Source organism: Schistocerca cancellata, chromosome 6, assembly GCF_023864275.1.
Source record: "Schistocerca cancellata isolate TAMUIC-IGC-003103 chromosome 6, iqSchCanc2.1, whole genome shotgun sequence".
NCBI lineage: Eukaryota > Metazoa > Arthropoda > Insecta > Orthoptera > Acrididae > Schistocerca > Schistocerca cancellata.
In genome coordinates, this window is record NC_064631.1 from 143,143,370 (window position 1) to 143,163,663 (window position 20,294).

At 42.2% G+C, this 20,294-nt stretch overlaps 1 protein-coding gene across 1 annotated transcript in view; it reads left to right on the plus strand.

Annotated features, from left to right (window-relative positions):
- Window positions 1-20,294, plus strand: part of LOC126191352 (pre-mRNA-splicing factor syf1 homolog) — a 154,272-nt gene that overhangs the window by 69,875 nt on the left and 64,103 nt on the right. Inside the window, exons 7-8 of the mRNA XM_049932191.1 lie at window positions 5,804-5,918; window positions 9,436-9,583. Coding sequence (XP_049788148.1) covers window positions 5,804-5,918; window positions 9,436-9,583 — 263 coding nt within the window. The remainder of the gene's footprint in view (window positions 1-5,803; window positions 5,919-9,435; window positions 9,584-20,294) is intronic.

Sequence of the window (20,294 nt, forward strand, 5' to 3'; positions counted from 1 at the left end):
TCCACTTTTCTGGTGAGAAATTCTCACCCACTCATTATCTCTTGTTAACCATTATCTGTTCTCATGATTTTTGTATGGATTTTTCTGATTTTTGCCTGGATTTTTTCCCTGCTTTTCTTCCATTTTTCTACCTTTTATCCACCCTCTGCTTATCTTTTTGCCACTCCCATGATTTCTAACTCTACAAACTGTCCTCTCTTGCCATAATGAATCCCATCACATATTACACATTCGTTCTTTTTGAAAACATGCTTTTGCATTTCCAAAACTAAGGTCCCACATCTTGTTTCTTGAAACCTGCTTTTCCCTTGGAGTTACTTCAAAAAGCCTAACTTGAAAGTTCCTGTTTCTGGATATAATCTTACTCTACACCAGGCTCTTTTGCATTTTCAAATACAGCAATCTCTTGCTCTTACCTGACCAATCTCTGCCCTATATGCATCATCAACTAATATCCACTCCACCACACTTCTCTCCTTCTACAAAATCCTGCAGTTATCTGCCGCTTGCGTTTCCTTGGATGGTTTCATCCCCAAAGCCAACTTCAAACTGCAACAACATGCCAGATTTCACCTCAAAAAGCTATCCCACCTTCTCCTAAACTACCTGAACAGTGGTGTTTCCCTTCATGTCCCTCTGTAGCTCCGCAAGCAGCCACACCATCAACCACCACTACTCTCCTACAAACTGAGCTTGGCCAACATCCTTAATATTCCACAGCCTCCCCCACTGCCTCCCAGACCAAGAATAGCTCATAACCATAAGAACCGTCACAACAGTACAGTGCCCTCAACTTCTCGTCTAAAGCACTCTCTCCTGCTGAATTATCTGTATTATCCAAGGGACTCACTTTCAGCCCTAAACCTGTATTTGATCATGCTGCTTTGGTGAAGGACCTGCTTTCCTTCACACGTAACGTCAACTAGAAATATCGCTTTGCAGCCAAGTCCCAAAACCTTTCCAACAGCAAACCTGACATTGAACCGTGCCTTGAACAGTTCCGACCAGGCTCCCGACTTGATACACCACCGCTACCTCAAAATCATCCCTTGCAGGCCTTCCAAGAATTCCTCACATCCAGCATTGCTTCAGAACACTTCCTCAGGTCCCTACAACATGACCCTAACCTATCCTCTGCATAACTTTAGGCTCTATGTGCCCTAAAAGCTGATGACTCCATCATTATTCTCCCAGCAAACGATCTACCACTGCAGTACTTGACCAAAAGGAGTATGTTGGCGAAGGTCTACGTCAGCTGTCTGACACCTCTACGTACAGTATCTGCCATCAAGATCCCATCCCTCCACAAAACAGCTTCAGAGCACACCTTTGGTGATACGAGGTGCATTCAAGTTCTAAGGCCTCTGATTTTTTTCTCCGGACTGGAAAGAGATAGAAACATGCACATTGTTTTAAAATGAGGCCGCGTTCATTGTCAATACGTCCCAGAGATGGCAGCACCGTACAGCAGATGGAATTTTACCGCCAGCGGTGAGAATGAGAACTGTTTTAAATACTTAAAATGGCAACGTTTTCCTTACTTGAACAGCGTGCAATCATTCGTTTTCTGAATTTGCGTGGTGTGAAACCAATTGAAATTCATCGACAGTTGAAGGAGACATGTGGTGATGGAGTTACGGATGTGCTGAAAGTGCGTTCGTGGGTGCGACAGTTTAATGAAGGCAGAACATCGTGTGACAACAAACCGAAACAACCTCGGGCTCGCACAAGCCGGTCTGACGACATGATCGAGAAAGTGGAGAGAATTGTTTTGGGGGATCGCCGAATGACTGTTGAACATATCGCCTCCAGAGTTGGCATTTCTATGGGTTCTGTGCACACAATCCTGCATGACGACCTGAAAATGCGAAAAGTGTCATCCAGGTGGGTGCCACGAATGCTGACGGACGACCACATGGCTGCCCGTGTGGCATGTTGCCAAGCAATGTTGACGCACAATGACAGCATGAATGGGACTTTCTTTTCATCGGTTGTGACAATGGATGAGACGTGGATGCCATTTTTCAATCCAGAAACAAAGCGCCAGTCAGCTCAATGGAAGCACACAGATTCACCGCCACCAAAAAAATTTCGGGTAACCGCCAGCGCTGAAAAAATGATTGTGTCCATGTTCTGGGACAGCGAGGGCATAATCCTTACCCATTGCGTTCCAAAGGGCACTACGGTAACAGGTGCATCCTAAGAAAATGTTTTGAAGAACAAATTCCTTCCTGCACTGCAACAAAAACGTCCGGGAAAGGCTGCGCGTGTGCTGTTTCACCAAGACAACGCACCCACACATCGAGCTAACGTTACGCAACAGTTTCTTCGTGATAACAACTTTGAAGTGATTCCTCATGCTCCCTACTCACCTGACCTGGCTCCTAGTGACTTTTGGCTTTTTCCAACAATGAAAGACACTCTCCGTGGCCGCACATTCACCAGCCGTGCTGCTATTGCCTCAGCGATTTTCCAGTGGTCAAAACAGACTCCTAAAGAAGCCTTCGCCGCTGCCATGGAATCATGGCGTCAGCGTTGTGAAAAATGTGTACGTCTGCAGGGCGATTACGTCGAGAAGTAACGCCAGTTTCATCGATTTCGGGTGAGTAGTTAATTAGAAAAAAAAAATCGGAGGTCTTAGAACTTGAATGCACCTCGTACAGTATTAGTGTGGTCTGGATTGTGTTAATCAGCTACTTTGCCAAGGCCATGACTTCCTAAAATCATGCCCTGAAATGAGATCCAATCTGTCTGAGATTTTGCCCACCACACCAAGAATAACTTCTCATTGCCCTCCCAATCTCCGCAATATTCTTGTCAGACCCTATGCTCCTTCTGCACCCATCTCCATACTCTATGGCTCCTACCCTGTGACCATCCCCACTGCAAGAGTTGCCCTATGTACCCTCCTACCACCACCTAATAGCAGTCCTGTAACTGGCAAAACACACACTATCAACGGAGAGCCACCTATGAAATGATACATGTAATGTACGAACTGTTTTGTATACACTGTTCAGCCTTTTACATTGGCATGACTACCACCAGATTATCAATTAGGATGAATGGACATCGGCAGAAGGTGTATACTGGCAACACGCAATATCTTGTTGCACAGCATGCTCTACAACATGACAATCATGACCTCAGTGCCTGTTTCACCACACGCACCATATGGATTCTTCCCCCGGACACCAGTTTCTCAGAACTCTGTAGGTGGGAACTAGCATTACAACATGTCCTTGGTTCTCGCCACCCATCTGGTCTTAATTTACATAAATTTTTTCCACCTCAGTATTTCTTCACAGTAACTACTCTTTTTCTTAACTCCATTTTAGTTTTTTACATCTTTCATTTTCTCACCTGTCTATTTTTTGCCCTCCCCCCTCCCTCCCTCCTCTGTTACATACAATGCACTTAGCTTTTCACTCTTATTAACTTGTACATGATATTTAAGCAGTAATCTCTGTCTTGCATATTACCCTGTCTTTCACTTTTAAGCTCTCAGGTTCTCAATGCTTGTCTGGTTTAGTGCCCAACAATCAGTCTTTCCTTCTCATCTGGACCATTAAGTCTCCCCTGACCCGCAGTTCTGCGTGACTTTTCTGAAGTCTACCCCTTTTCCTAGACATCTCCAGTCCTTTTCCTTCACCCCTCTTCCTTCCCCTTCAACCCTTCTGCCTGAAGAAGGAGCCACCGGCTCCAAAAATTTGCCTAATTACAATCTTTTATGTGTGTGTTCTGCTGTCACTTGTTGAGTAGATATTTTTTATCTATCCAATTACTGTATTGAAGGAAATTAGATAGTTTTTAGCTTTATGTCCATAATTGTCTTTCTTAATTGAAGACCATCTTTTAAAACACTGATTCTAAATATTCAGCACTGTTGTAAATCATGTTACACTATTTTCTCGTGTCAATTTTACATACAGTAAACACCATTTTAATGCAAAATTGCAAGAATTTTTTTTTTTGATTGGCTCTGGTACAGAAAAGTTACACTTTCCTTTATTTCATGCCAACATTGTACTTACATCAAGTTCAGCTGTGAAATACTTGAAAACCGTTTTAGAAACTGATTACATAAAGGATTTACTAGACCAATTTTATGTACTGTCTTCCTAATTTTAGTCTTTTACCACTATTGTGCTTACTAAACACAGTTCTGTGACTTTAAATTATTACTTTAGCATCCTTAGTTATGCATCCTCAAGCTAAAGAAATAGGACATCTACTAGAATGAACATAAATGTTTTGCATTTGGGCTCATAGGCACTATTTAGGTTATTTGTATAGCCCACATTCTTTAGGTACTTGATGGATGTCTTTTGTCATTTTGTTCTTCATCTTCAAAATGGACAATTGTGTAACCTATAGTGAGGTATATTGGTATAAGTTTGTCCAGTAATTTTTCCTTTTGATGAAACAGTAGCGAAATAAGTCATAGAATCATACGGCAGATGATAGCATAGAAGAAGTAGATTATTTCTGAACGGTTGATTTCTTCTAAATGGAAAATACTTGGCTGCGTTTTCAAATAAGACAGCAAATACTCAAGCCTTAGTTTCCAAGTCTGAACAAATTTCACAATTCTTTAACTATGCTGCAAATTCATTGTTCTTGGAGAAGAAAGAGCAGTAGGGAAGAATAACGAAGTTCTCTTATGATTACATCCTTTTACTTAATAACTAATTGCTTCATAATTAGTTCCTCTTATGTCTCAATAGCTCACTCAATTGAATGCTACAAGTTCCTTGTTGCCCTCAATGGGATTTTATTCTGTTGTCTTTGTATATGTGAAAGATACTAAGTCACACTTTAGTTCAGATTCTACGAGGGCAGTTCAATAAGTAATGCAACACATTTTTTTTCTCAGCCAATTTTGGTTGAAAAAACCGGAAATTTCTTGTGGAATATTTTCAAACATTCCCACTTCGTCTCGTATAGTTTCATTGACTTCCGACAGGTGGCAGCGCTGTACGGAGCTGTTAAAATGGCATCTGTAACGGATGTGCGTTGCAAACAACGGGCAGTGATCGAGTTTCTTTTGGCAGAAAACCAGGGCATCTCAGATATTCATAGGCGCTTGCAGAATGTCTACGGTGATCTGGCAGTGGACAAAAGCACGGTGACTCGTTGGGCAAAGCGTGTGTCATCATCGCCGCAAGGTCAAGCAAGACTGTCTGATCGCCCGCGTGCGGGCCGGCCGTGTACAGCTGGTACCGTGCAGGCATACAGGCCCTCATTTCAAGGTGGCGTAAGGCCGTAGCATTGAATGGAGATTACATTGAAAAATAGTGTTGTGTAGCTAAAAGATTGGGGAATAACCTGGTGTATTTCAATGCTGAATAAAACAACCCCTGTTTCAGAAAAAAAATGTGTTGCATTACTTATTGAACTGCCCTCGTATGTTAAATTGAAACTCATCCTGTCCATGCATTCTTGTTATTATTGGTTGAACAAATTCTTTCCCTGTTGGAGTAAGGTAAAACTTCCAATAGATTAACAATTCTGTTTAAAACCAGAGTTCGGTGTGACTTTCTGTGCCCACCTGTACATTAATTTATTAGGATGATGTAAACTATCTTTAAAAGTCTGTAAGCTGGGGATAAAACAGTTGTTTCCCATATTTCTGTGAGTTTCTGCCATTCTTTGTTGCTTCTGTTTCATCCATTAGTAAATAGAAACTCCTCTTCTGGCTCAACAATATGAGTTCTTTACAATTTGTTTTGTGAGATGAAATTTAGGTTCATTGATTGAAAAGAAACAAATCTCTTTCTGTGATTAACTTTTAAATTTGCAGGTCACTGAATGTGGATGCCATTATCCGAGGAGGATTGCGGAGATATACAGACCAGTTGGGACATTTATGGAATTCCTTAGCTGATTACTATGTTCGCAGTGGTCTATTTGAAAGGGTAAGAATTTAAATATTAGGTAACAAAATGCAAGAAAAAGTTGGAACTATAGGAATTGAAAATTCTAAAATAATATACACTATGTGATCAAAAGTATCCGGACAACCCCAAAAACATATGTTTTTCATATTAGGTGCACTGTGCTACCACCTACTCTCCGGTACTCCATATCAGCGACCTCAGTAGGCATTAGACATCATGGCAGAACAGAATGGAGCGCTCATGGAACTTACAGACTTTGAGTGTGGTCAGATGATTGGGTGTCACTTGTCTCATACATCTGTACACGAGATTTCCACACTCCTAAACATCCCTAGGTCCACTGTTTCTGACGTGATAGTGAAGTGGAAACGAGAAGGGACGTGTACACCACAAAAGCATACAGGCCAACTTCGTCTGTTGACTGACACAGACTGCCGACAGTTGAAGAGAGTCACAATGTGTAAAAGGTAGACATCTATCGAGACCATCACACAGGAATCAGGATCTACTGCAAGTACTATGACTGTTAGGCAGGAGATGAAAAAACTTGGATTTCATGGTCGAGCAGCTGCTCATAAGTCACACATCATGCTGGTAAATGCCAAATGACACCTCGTTTGGTGTAAGGTGCATAAACATTGAATGATTGAACAGTGGAGAAACGTGTAGAGTGACGAATCACGATACACAATGTGGTGATTCGGTGACAGGGTGTGGGTATGGCGAATGCCTGGTGAACGTTGTCAGCCAGCGTTTGTAGTGTCTTGTTTTTCATGGAGGGGGCTTGCACCCCTTTTTGTTTTGCATGGCACTATCACATCACAGGCCTACATTGATGTTTTAAGTGCCTTCTTGCTTCCCACTGTTGAAGAGCAATTTTCGGGGATAGCGATTGCATCTTTCAACACGATCGAACACCTGTTCGTAATGCACTGCCTGTGGTGGAGGGGTTACATGACAATAACATTCCTTTAATGGACTGGCCTGCACAGAGTCCTGACCTGAATCCTATAGAACACCTTTGGTATGTTTTGGAATGCCGACTTCATGCCAGGCCTCATCGGCCGACATCGATACCTCTCCTTAGTGCAGCACTCCGTGAATAATGGGCTGCCATTCCCCAGGAAAGCTTCGAGCACCTGATTGAACATATGCCTGTGAGAGTGGAAGCTGTCATCAAGGCTAAGAGAGTGCCAACACCATATTGACTTCCAACATCACCGATGGTGGTCGCCATGAACTTGTAAGTCATTTTCAGCCAGGTGTCCAGATACTTTTGAGCACATAGTGTATTGTTGCAAAATCTAACACCTTCAGTTATTTCTCCCATGTGTGTTTTTGAAGAAAGTTGAACCACTTGGAACATAGCTGAGAGAAGAGAAAAAAAGACACTATTATGTTTTAAAAATCTGTTGTGTAACTCCATCTTTGAAACTGAGGATGAATATTTTCAGCGTGTGTCCAATCATATTTTTTGTGTGATTATTGATTGCATGGTTTGAAATTTTGCTTATCCATGTATCAGTGTCAGATTTCCCTTTTTATCTATCCTACCTTGCTTTGTACATAAAGGAATGTGATAACTTTGTGAAACTTACTGCTGTAGGATGCAAATACTGTGATTTGATATCATATTGCTAACTTATATGAGTTACCAGCTCTCAAGAATATTGGGACATGTAGTGTTTCTACTGTGAGCTGTCTGGATTTTGAGTGATGGGAATGCATTACATGTAAACATATATTCAGGAGATATGTTGCTGGTTCTGTATTATTGGGAAAAAAAAACAGCCGATGAATTTAATTTTGAGTAATTTACTGTCTTTGTGCTGTAGTTTGGAAACATGCTGACAAGGAGAGGTACCCAGTGATGGGATTGACTTCTTGAAACAATCTATATGATGATTTAGTTTAAGACCCAAGCAAACACACCTTGCAGCCATTCACCCTGGTGGGTCTTCATTTGCAAGTTATTGATGAAAATTTTTGGAATTTCATGTGATGCTGTATAACTGTTAAAATTAAAACAATTCACAGACTGACTGCATAGCATAATGGTTGAGGTACTGACGTCACATGCAGAAGGTTCTCAGTTCAAATCTTGTCAGGTGCTCTTAGATTTTTTATTTTTAAATCTTTATCAAAATGACTTTGATCATTATTTTTATTCAGTTAATTGGTTTAAATGTAACATTTTTCTATTTATTTGTCACATCATGTTAGTCATTGTATGAAATACATCATTGCTCTCATTTCTCCTCCTATCAGTCTTTTTCCTCTTGGAATCCCTGTTCATGTAATTTTGATTATTGTTATGTATTAACTTTGTTTTAATTGCTTCATTTTTGTCATCTGACATTTTAATCCATGTTATTGCAGACATCATTTCTACTTTTCATTTCACATGAATTTCATTTTACTTACTATCCCTGTTTCATTTAAATTATCATCCATATTATTTTGCCCATAGTGCAGTAAGAATGTATGTTTTAAATGTTTTTATGACAGTTATCATCCAAAAAGATGTACATCTTGTAATGAACAGTACATTCTTGAGACCATTGCACAGTCAGTATAAATAGATTATTTAATCTTTGGTTTTTTAGTTACAGATCGGCACTTACAAATGTTTAAACATTATGATAGACAAATAAAAAGTAATTAGATTTACATGCACAAATATTCAAAGTGAAAAAAGAATGGTAGGAAGAGAAAATAAGAGCAATTGAAGAAGATAAAACATTGAGTAAACTGATGTGACAAAGGAATGCAAATAAAAAAATTCCTTTAAGCCAATTAACTGAATAAAAATAATGATCAAAGTCATTTTGATAAATATTTAAAATTAAAAAAAATTGACTGTACCAGGCAAGATTCGGACCAACAATCTTTTACATGTAACGTCAGTACCTTAACCATTACGCTAAGCAACCAATCTGTAAATTGTTACCAATATTAAAGCTATATAGTATCACATGGAATTCCAAAATTTTTTCATTGTTAATCACAAATGAGGGCCTACCAGTGTGAATGGATTGCAGGGTGTGATTTCTTAGATCTTAACCTACATCAGTGTATAGATTGTTTCAAAAAGTTGATCCCACCACTAGGAAAATCTGCTTGTGAGCATGGGTGCACAGTTGTAAGACATTGGATTCATATTGGAGAAAGTGTCAGTTCAAATCCTCATCCAACCGTCCAGATTTAGATTTTCTGTGATTTCCCTAAATCACATAATGCAAAAGTGGTGGTCCCTTTGAAAATGGCATGTCTTTTTTTTTTTTACTGCATGCTCTTTCCTCTAATGGCTTTGTAATTGACAGTATGTTAATCCTAATTTTCCCTCCTTTGTTGGGAAAAAGTACAAACACAATACTCGCTTGAATTGTTTTACAAATTTAAGTGACCAGTGATTAAAAGTTATGTGTTTGGCTGTCTGTAATTTTGAAGTTGTAAATGTTTGTGGTGTTTAATTTTAGACACTGTTCATTATCTTCTGATTAAGATGTGTAAGACAAATTTTGCATAATTGCAGGCCCGTGACATTTATGAAGAAGCCATTCAAACTGTAACAACTGTAAGGGATTTCACACAAGTATTTGATGCATATGCACAGTTCGAGGAATTGAGTCTTAGTAAGAGAATGGAAGAGGCAGCTAGTAATCTAAATCCTACAGAAGAAGGTAAGCTTGCCACAGTAGAAGTGTTATTTTTACGTCTCATTGGAGAGTGATGCTCTACTGTCACCTGGCAGCACCTATTACTCAGACTTGTTAAAATTCAGAACATTCTGAGATCTTGTTGCAGTAATATTCTGCATTTACACATGAACTTCTTGAAACATAAGTTTCTAGCAGTACAAGAAACAATATAAACAACAAACGTTTAAATCACCTGGGACCTATGTACTGGAAAGTGTCAACATTCTGCATTTGGTGATGATTTAATTTGCACATGAGTTCAGGTTGAAATGCACAGAGGAGCTCAACTTCTGTGAAGCACACATGTAAGAAAGGCTGTGGTACAGTTTCATGAATTTAAGGAGTTAAATTGTGGGATACGAAGCCTGCTTCACAGTGTCTAGAGCTGAACTGCCTATTACATTAAATTTATTATCAAACAACAATATGAAGAGGATAGAGTGCTACTCACCACATAGAGGAGGTGTTGAGTCTCAGACAGACACAATGAAAAGACTTAAAAGTCTTGCTTCTTGGCAGCCACAGTAAATGGTCATATAGAGGGAAACATTCCACGTGGGAAAAATATATTTAAAAAGAAAGATGATGAGACTTACCAAACAAAAGTGCTGGCAGGTCAATAGACACACAAACAAACACAAACATACACACAAAATTCTAGCTTTCACAACCAACGGTTGCCTCTTCAGGAAAGAGGGAAGGAGAGGGAAAGACGAAAGGATTTGGGTTTTAAGGGAGAGGGTAAGGAGTCATTCCAATCCCGGGAGCGGAAAGACTTACCTTAGGGGGAAAAAAGGACAGGTATACACTCGCACACACACACACATATCCATCCGCATATACACAGACACAAGCAGACATTTGTAAAGGCAAGAGAAAGCTAGATTTTGTGTGTATGTTTGTGTTTGTTTGTTTGTGTGTCTATCGACCTGCCAGCGCTTTTGTTTGGTAAGTCTCATCATCTTTCTTTTTAATATATATATATATATATATATATATATATATATATATATATATATATATATATATATATATATATATATATATATATATAATAGAGGGAAACATTCCACGTGGGAAAAATATATTTAAAAAGAAAGATGATGAGACTTACCCAACAAAAGCGCTGGCAGGTCGATAGACACACAAATAAACACAAACATACACACAAAACTCTAGCTTTCGCAACCAACGGTTGCCTCGTCAGGAAAGAGGGAAGGAGAAGGAAAGACAAAAGGATTGGGTTTTAAGGGAGAGGGTAAGGGGTCATTCCAATCCCGGGAGCGGAAAGACTTACCTTAGGGGGAAAAAAGGACAGGTTTACACTCGCACACACACACATATCCATCCACACATACACAGACACAAGCAGACTGTCTGTCTGTATATGTGTGGATGGATATGTGTGTGTGTGCGAGTGTATACCCGTCCTTTTTTCCCCCTAAGGTAAGTCTTTCCGCTCCCGGGACTGGAATGACTCCTTACCCTCTCCCTTAAAACCCACATCCTTTCGTCTTTCCCTCTCCTTCCCTCTTTCCTGATGAGGCAACAGTTTGTTGCGAAAGCTTGGATTTAGTGTGTATGTTTGTGTTCGTTTGTGTGTCTGTCGACCTGCCAGCACTTTCATTTGGTAAGTCACATCATCTTTGTTTTTAGGTATATATATATATATATATATATATATATACCGTTGGTTGCGAAAGCTAGAGTTTTGTGTGTATGTTTGTGTTTATTTGTGTGTCTATCGACCTGCCAGCGCTTTTGTTGGGTAAGTCTCATCATCTTTCTTTTTAAATATATATATATATATATATATATATATATATATATATATATATATATATATATAATAGAGGGAAACATTCCACATGGGATATATATATATATATATATATATATATATATGTGTGTGTGTGTGTGTGTGTGTGTGTGTGTGTGTGTGTGTGTGTGCATTTTTTTTTTTTTTTTTCTAATTCAGAGGAAATCTTTTTGGCTGAAAGCTTACTTGTTTAGTGGTCTTTTTGTAGTGCCTATTTGCAACTCAACATTTACACAACGTGGTGAGTATCAATCTATCCTTTTATAATATTGTTGTTATTCTAGCCTGGGCTTTCCATTGGTTGAGTCTGCCAAACAGTAACTTTCCCACATAAACAGTTACCAGTTCTGATGTCATCACACTTTTTGTTAGGCCTTCCTGTTTGAATCACATGGATTATCACAAAATCTATTTAGCAAGTCAAAGAACATATATACACCCCTAGTAAATTGAATCTACAAGATGAGGGAGTGAAACTAATAAGTTGCCACTCACCATATAGCGAAGATGCTGAATCACAGATAGGCACAACAAAAAGACTGCCACAAATAAAGCTTTCAGCCAGTAAGGCATTCGTCAAAAATAGACAACACACACACACACACACACACACACATATTCACGCAAACGCAACTCACACACACGACTGCAGTCTCAGGCAACTGAGGTGACACAGCGATCAGCAGCACCAGTGCATGATGGACTGGCGACTGGGCGGGGTAACGAGGTGGCTGGGGTAGGGAGGGGGAGGGATAATAGAGTAAGGGTGGCGGACAGTGCAGTGCTACTGCGGAGCATGCAGGGATATGGTGGAGGGAGGGTAGGACAGCTATGTGCAGTGGGAGGTTAGATGGTGGGCAGGGGAGCGGTGGGGAGGTAGGGGAAAATGAGAGGAGTAAGAGATGGGTGCAATGGTGCAATGAGGACTGTGTAGTGCTGGAATGGAAACAGGGGAGGGCCTGGATGGGTGAGGACAGTGACTAACAAAGGTACTGTTGTACTCTTCTATTCTTTCCCCTCCCTGCCCCAGCCTCTTCTTACCCCCACCCAGTCACCACTCCCATCATGCACTTGTATCCCTCCCCCTCCCCACCCCAGCATCCTTCTTACCCCCACCCAGTTGCCACTCCCATCATGCAGTGGTGCTGCTGCTCGCAGTGTGGCCTCAGTTTCCTGAGACTGCAGTCATTTATGTGATTTGGTTTCTCTCTCTCTCTCTCTCTCTCTCTCTCTGTGTGTGTGTGTGTGTGTGTGTGTGTGTGTGTGTGTGAACTATTTTTGATGAAGGCCTTACTGGTCAAAAGCTTTATTTGTGACAGTCTTTGTGTTGTGCCTATCTGCGACTCAGCATCTCCACTATATGGTGAGTGACAACTTTCCTTTTCATAATATTGTTGCATTCCATCCTGGATTTTCCATTGTCAGATGAGGGAGTGAGAAAGACAGAAACAGAAACATAGATATGATGAAGATCAACAGAGATGAACGAGAAAGAACAAAGTGGGGAAGAGGAACAAAACCAAAGCAACAGAAAGAAAACTATGAAAACAGCAATTTATATCAAAGGAGGAGGAAGAAATGTTGTGATATAAAACATTTATTTGTGTAACAAATTCAAAAAACGATACTGTTAGCTCCACAGTGAAATGTGCTGAGTCTAGGCACTGCTGGGTTGGAGTAAAAATAATAAACACAAGGCAATCAAAACTAGATACGTCTCTAGTCCCTGTCCATTCACTGAGCGTTGAATAATATCTGATTTGAATCATGTCATTAAATATTACTCAAATTACTTTAATCAGCATCCATTGCACCTTCTTAAAACTGAAATCCATCTGGCCTCTCTGACTATGAACTGCACCTCATTTGTCTCAGGTCTGTCGTTCGGTATGCCCATATCTCTTGTGCAAGGGGGCAAACTCTCTTGCTTAGCTCACTGCTTGATACGGAAGTTGATACAGCAATCCTCCACCCTATGTTTGAAACATGGTGGTTGGTTCTTTGGGAATAAAATGGGTGAAAGCATCTCATCTACTTATGGCATCAGCTACATGCATGCTGAAGTGAGTCAGAGACCTTCTGGCATGGTAACCACAGCAGTGGGCATGACTGAAGCTGCTGGTCTGATACAGACTGTTACACCAGGACTCCTCTCAACTCCCATGACTACAGCTGTTGTTAGTGACATTTATGAACACATTCCTGGGTTGTTAGAAGGTACACCTGTCACCCCCTCTCATGTACATGTACATCCATACTCCGCAAGCCACCCGACAGTGTGTGGTGGAGGGTACCTTAGGTACCTCTATCGGTTCTCCCTTCTATTCCAGTCTTGTATTGTTCGTGGAAAGAAGGATTGTCGGTATGCTTCTGTGTGGGCTCTAATCTCTCTGATTTTATCCTCATGGTCTCTTCGCGAGATATACGTAGGAGGGAGCAATATACTGCTTGACTCTTCGGTGAAGGTATGTTCTCGAAACTTTAACAAAAGCCTGTACCGAGCTACTGAGCATCTCTCCTGCAGAGTCTTCCACTGGAGTTTATCTATCATCTCCGTAACGCTTTTGCGATTACTAAATGATCCTGTAACGAAGCGCGCTGCTCTCCGTTGGATCTTCTCTATCTCTTCTATCAACCCTATCTGGTACGGATCCCAACTGCCGAGCAGTATTCAAGCAGTGGGCAAACAAGCGTACTATAACCTACTTCCTTTGTTTTTGGATTGCATTTCCTTAGGATTCTTCCAATGAATCTCAGTCTGGCATCTGGTTTACCAATGATCAACTTAATATGATCATTCCATTTTAAATCACTCCTAATGCGTACTCCCAGATAATTTATGGAATTAACTGCTTCCAGTTGCGGACCTGCTATTTTGTAGTTAAATGATAAGGAATCTATCTTTCTATGTATTCGCAGCACATCACACTTGTCTACATTGAGATTGAATTGCCATTCCCTGCACCATGCGTCAATTCGCTGCAGATCCTCCTGCATTTCAGTACAATTATCCATTGTTACAACCTCTCGATACACCACAGCATCATCTGCAAAAAGCCTCAGTGAACTTCCGATGTCATCCACAAGGTCATTTATGTATATCATGAATAGCAACGGTCCTATGACACTCCCCTGCGGCACACCTGAAATCACTCTTACTCCGGAAGACTTCTCTCCATTGAGAATGACATGCTGCATTCTGTTATCTAGGAATTCTTCAATCCAATCACACAATTGGTCTGATAGTCCATATGCTCTTACTTTGTTCATTAAACGACTGTGGGGAACTGTATCGAACACCTTGCGGAAGTCAAGAAACACGGCATCTACCTGTGAACCCGTGTCTAATGCCATCTGAGTCTCATGGACGAATAGCGCGAGCTGGGTTTCAAACGACCATCTTTTTCGAAACCCATGCTGATTCCTACAGAGTAGATTTCTAGACTTCAGAAAAGTCATTATACTCTAACGTAATACATGTTCAAAAATTCTACAACTGATCGACGTTAGAGGTATAGGTCTATAGTTCTGCACATCTGTTCGACATCCCTTCTTGAAAACGGGGATGACCTGTGCCCTTTACCAATCCTTTGGAACACTACACTCTTCTAGAGACCTACGGTACACCGCTGCAAGAAGGGGGGCAAGTTCCTTCGCATATTCTGTGTAAAATCGAATTGGTATCCCATCAGGTCCAGCGGCCTTTCCTCTTTTGAGCGATTTTAATTGTTTCTCTATCCGTCTGTCGTCTATTTTGATATCTACCATTTTGTCATCTGTGCGACAATCTAGAGAAGGAACTCCAGTGCAGTCTTCCTCTGTGAAACAGCTTTGGAAAAAGACATTTAGTATTTCGGCCTTTAGTCTGTCGTCCTCTCTTTCCGTACCATTTTGGTCACAGAGTGTCCGGACATTTTGTTTTGATCCACCTACCGCTTTGACGTAAGACCAAAATTTCTTAGGATTTTCTGCCAAGTCAGTACATAGAACTTTACTTTCAAATTCATTGAACGCCTCTTGCATAGCCCTCCTCACACTACATTTCGCTTCACGTAATTTTTGTTTGTCTGCAAGGCTTTGGCTATGTTTATGTTTGCTGTGAAGTTCCCTTTGCTTCCGCAGCAGTTTTCTAACTGGGCTGTTGTACCACGGTGGCTCTTTTCCATCTCTTACGATCTTGCTTGGCACATACTCATCTAACGCATATTGTACGATGGTTTTGAACTTTGTCCACTGATCCTCAACACTATCTGTACTTGAGCCATCAGGTACTCTGTAATCTGCTTTTTGTCACTTTTGCTAAACAGAAAAATCTTCCTACCTTTTTTAATATTTCTATTTACGGCTGAAATCATCGATGCAGTAACCGCTTTATGATAGCTGCTTCCCTGTTCTGCATTAACTGTTTCAAATAGTTCGGGTCTGTTTGCCACCAGAAGGTCTAATATGTTCTCGCCAAGAGTCGGTTCTCTGTTTAACTGCTCAAGGTAGTTTTCAGATAATGCACTTAAAAAAATTTCACTGGATTCTTTGTCCCTGCCACCCGTTATGAACGTTTGAGTCTCCCAGTCTATATCCGGCAAATTAAAATCTCCGCCCAGAACTATAACATGGTGGGGAAATCTACTCGAAATATTTTCCAAATTATTATTTCCAGCCACAACGGCTGCTGAGTCAGGGAGCCTATAGAGACATCCAATTACCATGTCTGAGCCTGCTTTAACCGTTACCTTCACCCAAATTATTTCACATTTCGGATCTCCGTCAATTTCCTTCGATACTATTGCACTTCTTATCGCTATTAACACGCCTCCCCCTTCACTGTCCAGCCTGTCTCTGCAGTATACATTCCAATCTGAGTTTAGAATTTCATTACTGTTTACGTCTGGTTTCAGCCAACTTTCTGGCCCTAGTACTATATGGGCATTGTGACCGTTTATTAATGAGAGCAGTTCTGGGACCTTTCTATAGATGCTCCTGCAGTTTACTATTAGCACATTAATATTGTTGTTCCCAGTTGCATTTTGCCTACTCCTACCTTGCTGCGTCTCAGGAGGCGTCTTGTCGGGCATAGGGAGGGAATTCTCTAACCTAAAAAACCCACATGTGCACTCCACACGTACTCCGCTACCCTTGTAGCCGCTTCCGGCATGTAGTGCATGCCTGACCTATTCCGGGGGACCCTACATTTCTCCACCCGATAGCGGAGGTCGAGAAATTTGCACCCCAGATCTCCGCAGAATCGTCTGAGCCTCTGGTTTAAGCCTTCTACTCAGCTCCAAACCAGAGGACCGCGATCAGTTCTGGGAACGATACTACAAGTAGTTAGCTCAGATTCCACCCCGCGTGCGAGGCTTTCCGCCTTCACCAATTGCGCCAACCGCCTGTACGAACTGAGGATGACCTCTGAACCCAGACAGCAGGAATCATTGCTGCCGACATGAGTGACTATTTGCAGTCGGGTGCACCCAGTGCTCTCTATCGCTGCCAGCAGGGCCTCCTCCACATCTCGGATGAGACCCCTCGGCAAGCAGACAGAGTGAACACTGGCCTTCTTCCCCGACCTTTCCGCTATCTCCCTAAGGGGGTCCATCACCTGCCTAATGTTGAAGCTCCCAATAACTAATAAACACCTCCCCCCGTGTGCCTGCTCGGACCCTGCTGAAGGGGCGGCCACATGTCCACTCACAGGTAGAGCGGGCGATGCCACACGGCCAGCCTCCACATTGACCCTCCATCTCGTGTGCCGCGAACGCTGCTGAACCTGCCACTCCCCTTGGGGAGAGGGTGGCCCAACCATGCCCGGTACCCGCGAAGATGTCTCGACAGCAGGGACAGTGGGTGAAGCATGTAACACCTGGGGTGTACCATGCGACGCACCAGACTCCCCACTGCCGCTACACTCTGAGGCAGCAGCCTGAAGACGGCTGACCGCGGCCATCAACACGTTCAGCAGTTCGCAAACAGTGGCCAGCTCCTCCTGCGTCCGTACACAGCAGTCACACGTCCTATCCATCCTAAGAAATCAATTTACTGTTGAGAGTTAATCAACTTTTAACTAGACTGCTAATTCAGTAAAGGCGGCTGATTGTTGACTAAACTGCGGTTGCTAGACACTTCTTGTAGAAAACAATGAAAAGAGCACTACCTGTCTCTGGACTGTATTGAAAACAAACACTAGCACTACTGGCACTATGGCTGACTAAAGGGACTCTCTCTGACTGTATTCAAAACAAACATGAAATCTATGGAACACCATTACTAGCACTCGACAATTAAAGCTTCCTAAAAGCAAAAACACGTGGAGGAAGAAGTGACAAGTAAGAAAAATACAGTTAATACTTAAATTAACGTAGCACGCTGCACAGCAGACGTGAAGCAGATGGCAGTTACGACCATGTTACAATCCAACCTCTCTGTTGTCCAGAAGTCCATGCCCAGATGCAGGTGGTGAATTGGTTGTGATATCACTGGTGTTCGCACATTGGTGGCTTCAAGGTGCTGAGCAGTGTCCTTGTTTGGGCATCTGGATACTTTTGGGCAAGCTGCAGCCAGCAATGGGTGTTAATTGTCACTTGCTTGGAAACAGAGTTAGTACAGCATCAGGTTAATGGACACAATAGTCCTGTTCATTTGGGCCATAAAAGTCTAAACTATTGTGTTGGATTTACTGTTTGGCTAAGGGTGAGACATATTTGTTAATAGATGCTGAATGTCTTGGTGTTCAGAAAATCAGGCAAATTTCAATGACGTAAGTGGACAGTCATTTTCATCACAGTTCTTCAGTAGCATCAACTTACACCAACATAGAAATTGGGCCTGTGCTATAATGGATGACATCTTGTACATGTATAGAAATTCACTTTGACAGCCCACATTGCAGTCATGAAAGTTCTGGCCAAGTGAATTTACAATTGTTTTGACAGTTTCATTCGGCGAGGTCAGGAAGTGAGCTGCTTGCTGAGTTGCACACTGCTAGCTGGAGCACATCAGGTGTGCAACATCATTATGAGCCAGTTGCCAGTAAACATGCCAGTATGCCATCACCGTTATTCATGTATCTCCCCACTAATCACTATGGAACAATGGAAACACTATGGGGCATACATTTGGAGGCACATATAAGTGTATCACATCATTCTAAGAACTTATTAGGAGACTGGCCATGCAAGACAATTGGTGTAGATTGCTGTTCCATGATTACACTGCTTGGAAATGGTGTTAATTGTATCAGGTGATATGGACCAATTAAAGCAACAAAAGGGGTGAAGACGGGATGCTGAGCGAATGTGGCTTTTCTCACCACATGAAAAATATGTTGTCCATAGCTGGAAACAATAATATGAAGAGTGTTTACAGAAAACCTCTGGTACAGAAAGGTTTACGTTTTGATGGTATTTGCTGTAAAGTATCCCTTTGGTCAAAATCTACCAAGGAGAAAGATGAAGAAGTTTAGCTGTATCGAGCCCCGCCGGCCGAAGTGGCCGTGCGGTTCTAGGCGCTGCAGTCTGGAACCGCGAGACCGCTACGGTCGCAGGTTCGAATCCTGCCTTGGGCATGGATGTGTGTGATGTCCTTAGGTTAGTTCGGTTTAACTAGTTCTAAGTTCTAGGGGACTAATGACCTCAGAAGTTGAGTCCCATAGTGCTCAGAGCCATTTGAACCATTTTTTTGTATCGAGCCTGATGTATTGATGCTTGCTGAGTCAGATGTGTAGGGAGGACCTCAATTTACACTGCTGGTTGGCTGGCCCGTGAGACATAGGCACTGAGTTAACTGATTGCTTAGTTTCCTTAAATCTTCTATCAAAGCGGAAACTTCCATTAATAGCTTCAAGCTGACATTCCACCTTGGAAACTGTTGTATCCAGGAAGTGCGTAACAACAAAGACTGGAAGCATGTGTAGAAAAACAAGTTTAATCTCTCAGTTGAAGTTCAAACATGATCCGAAATGCTGTCCACGATGCTGCAGTCATTGATGATACTGCATTACTTCTAACCCAGAATGCTGCACCATGGTGGTGTATGTTCATAGACGATGGCAATGAGAGGAAGGTCTGGGTGGAGGCAGGGTGATGCAGGCAGGCCAGGTGTGGTTTCTGCAGGCCAACTCTGCAGGGAACTCTGAGGAAGCCCTGCAAGTGGCATTTGCCAGTTGCCGATCCAACTGAGGGGGCTTCCGCTGTGACAGAGGGTAGTCCAGGTCCATAGGCGTCTCTGGAGACAACCATGAGGATGAAGGCTGCAGTGAAGGAGGCAGGGGATTTGAAGGCAGGGCTGGCGACTGGACTGGCTGCGGTACCACTGGCAGCAATGGCAGGAGTGGAGCCCAAAATGGAGATGGTGCATACCCCCAAAGCGGTGATGGGGACAACGATGGACCCAACTCTGAAGACCTGCAGGGAGTGCCGGGTCAGTGGGATGACATTTGTTTTTGGGGACCGCAAGGAGATATGGTGCCTGCTCTGTAATGAAGGAGTCAGGAGTAGTGTGGGGCAAGCTGATTTTGATGCCTGTGCTGATGGTGCCCCGTTCCATCCTCAATAACATATGTAGCGCTACCTACAGAGTGGATGAAAATCCCAGATGCCCAAGAATGACCCCTGTGAAAAACCCGAAAGTACACCTCGTCATTGGTCCTGAATTTAGGGAGGGGGAGGGGGGTCATGGGAGCATGGAGGGTGGAGGGTGAATGAGATGCAGAGCAATTTGGTGAGGTCTGCAGTGGAGAAGTTCAGCAGGAGACTTATCCTCTTGACGCTTGGTATGTTGTTAGGAGAGGAACAGGAGCAGAGCAGTTTCCTTGGAGTGAGACGGCCGTACTTTTGGGCCGAGAATGTTTGCACGAACCTTTCTGCTTCCTTATTGGACTGT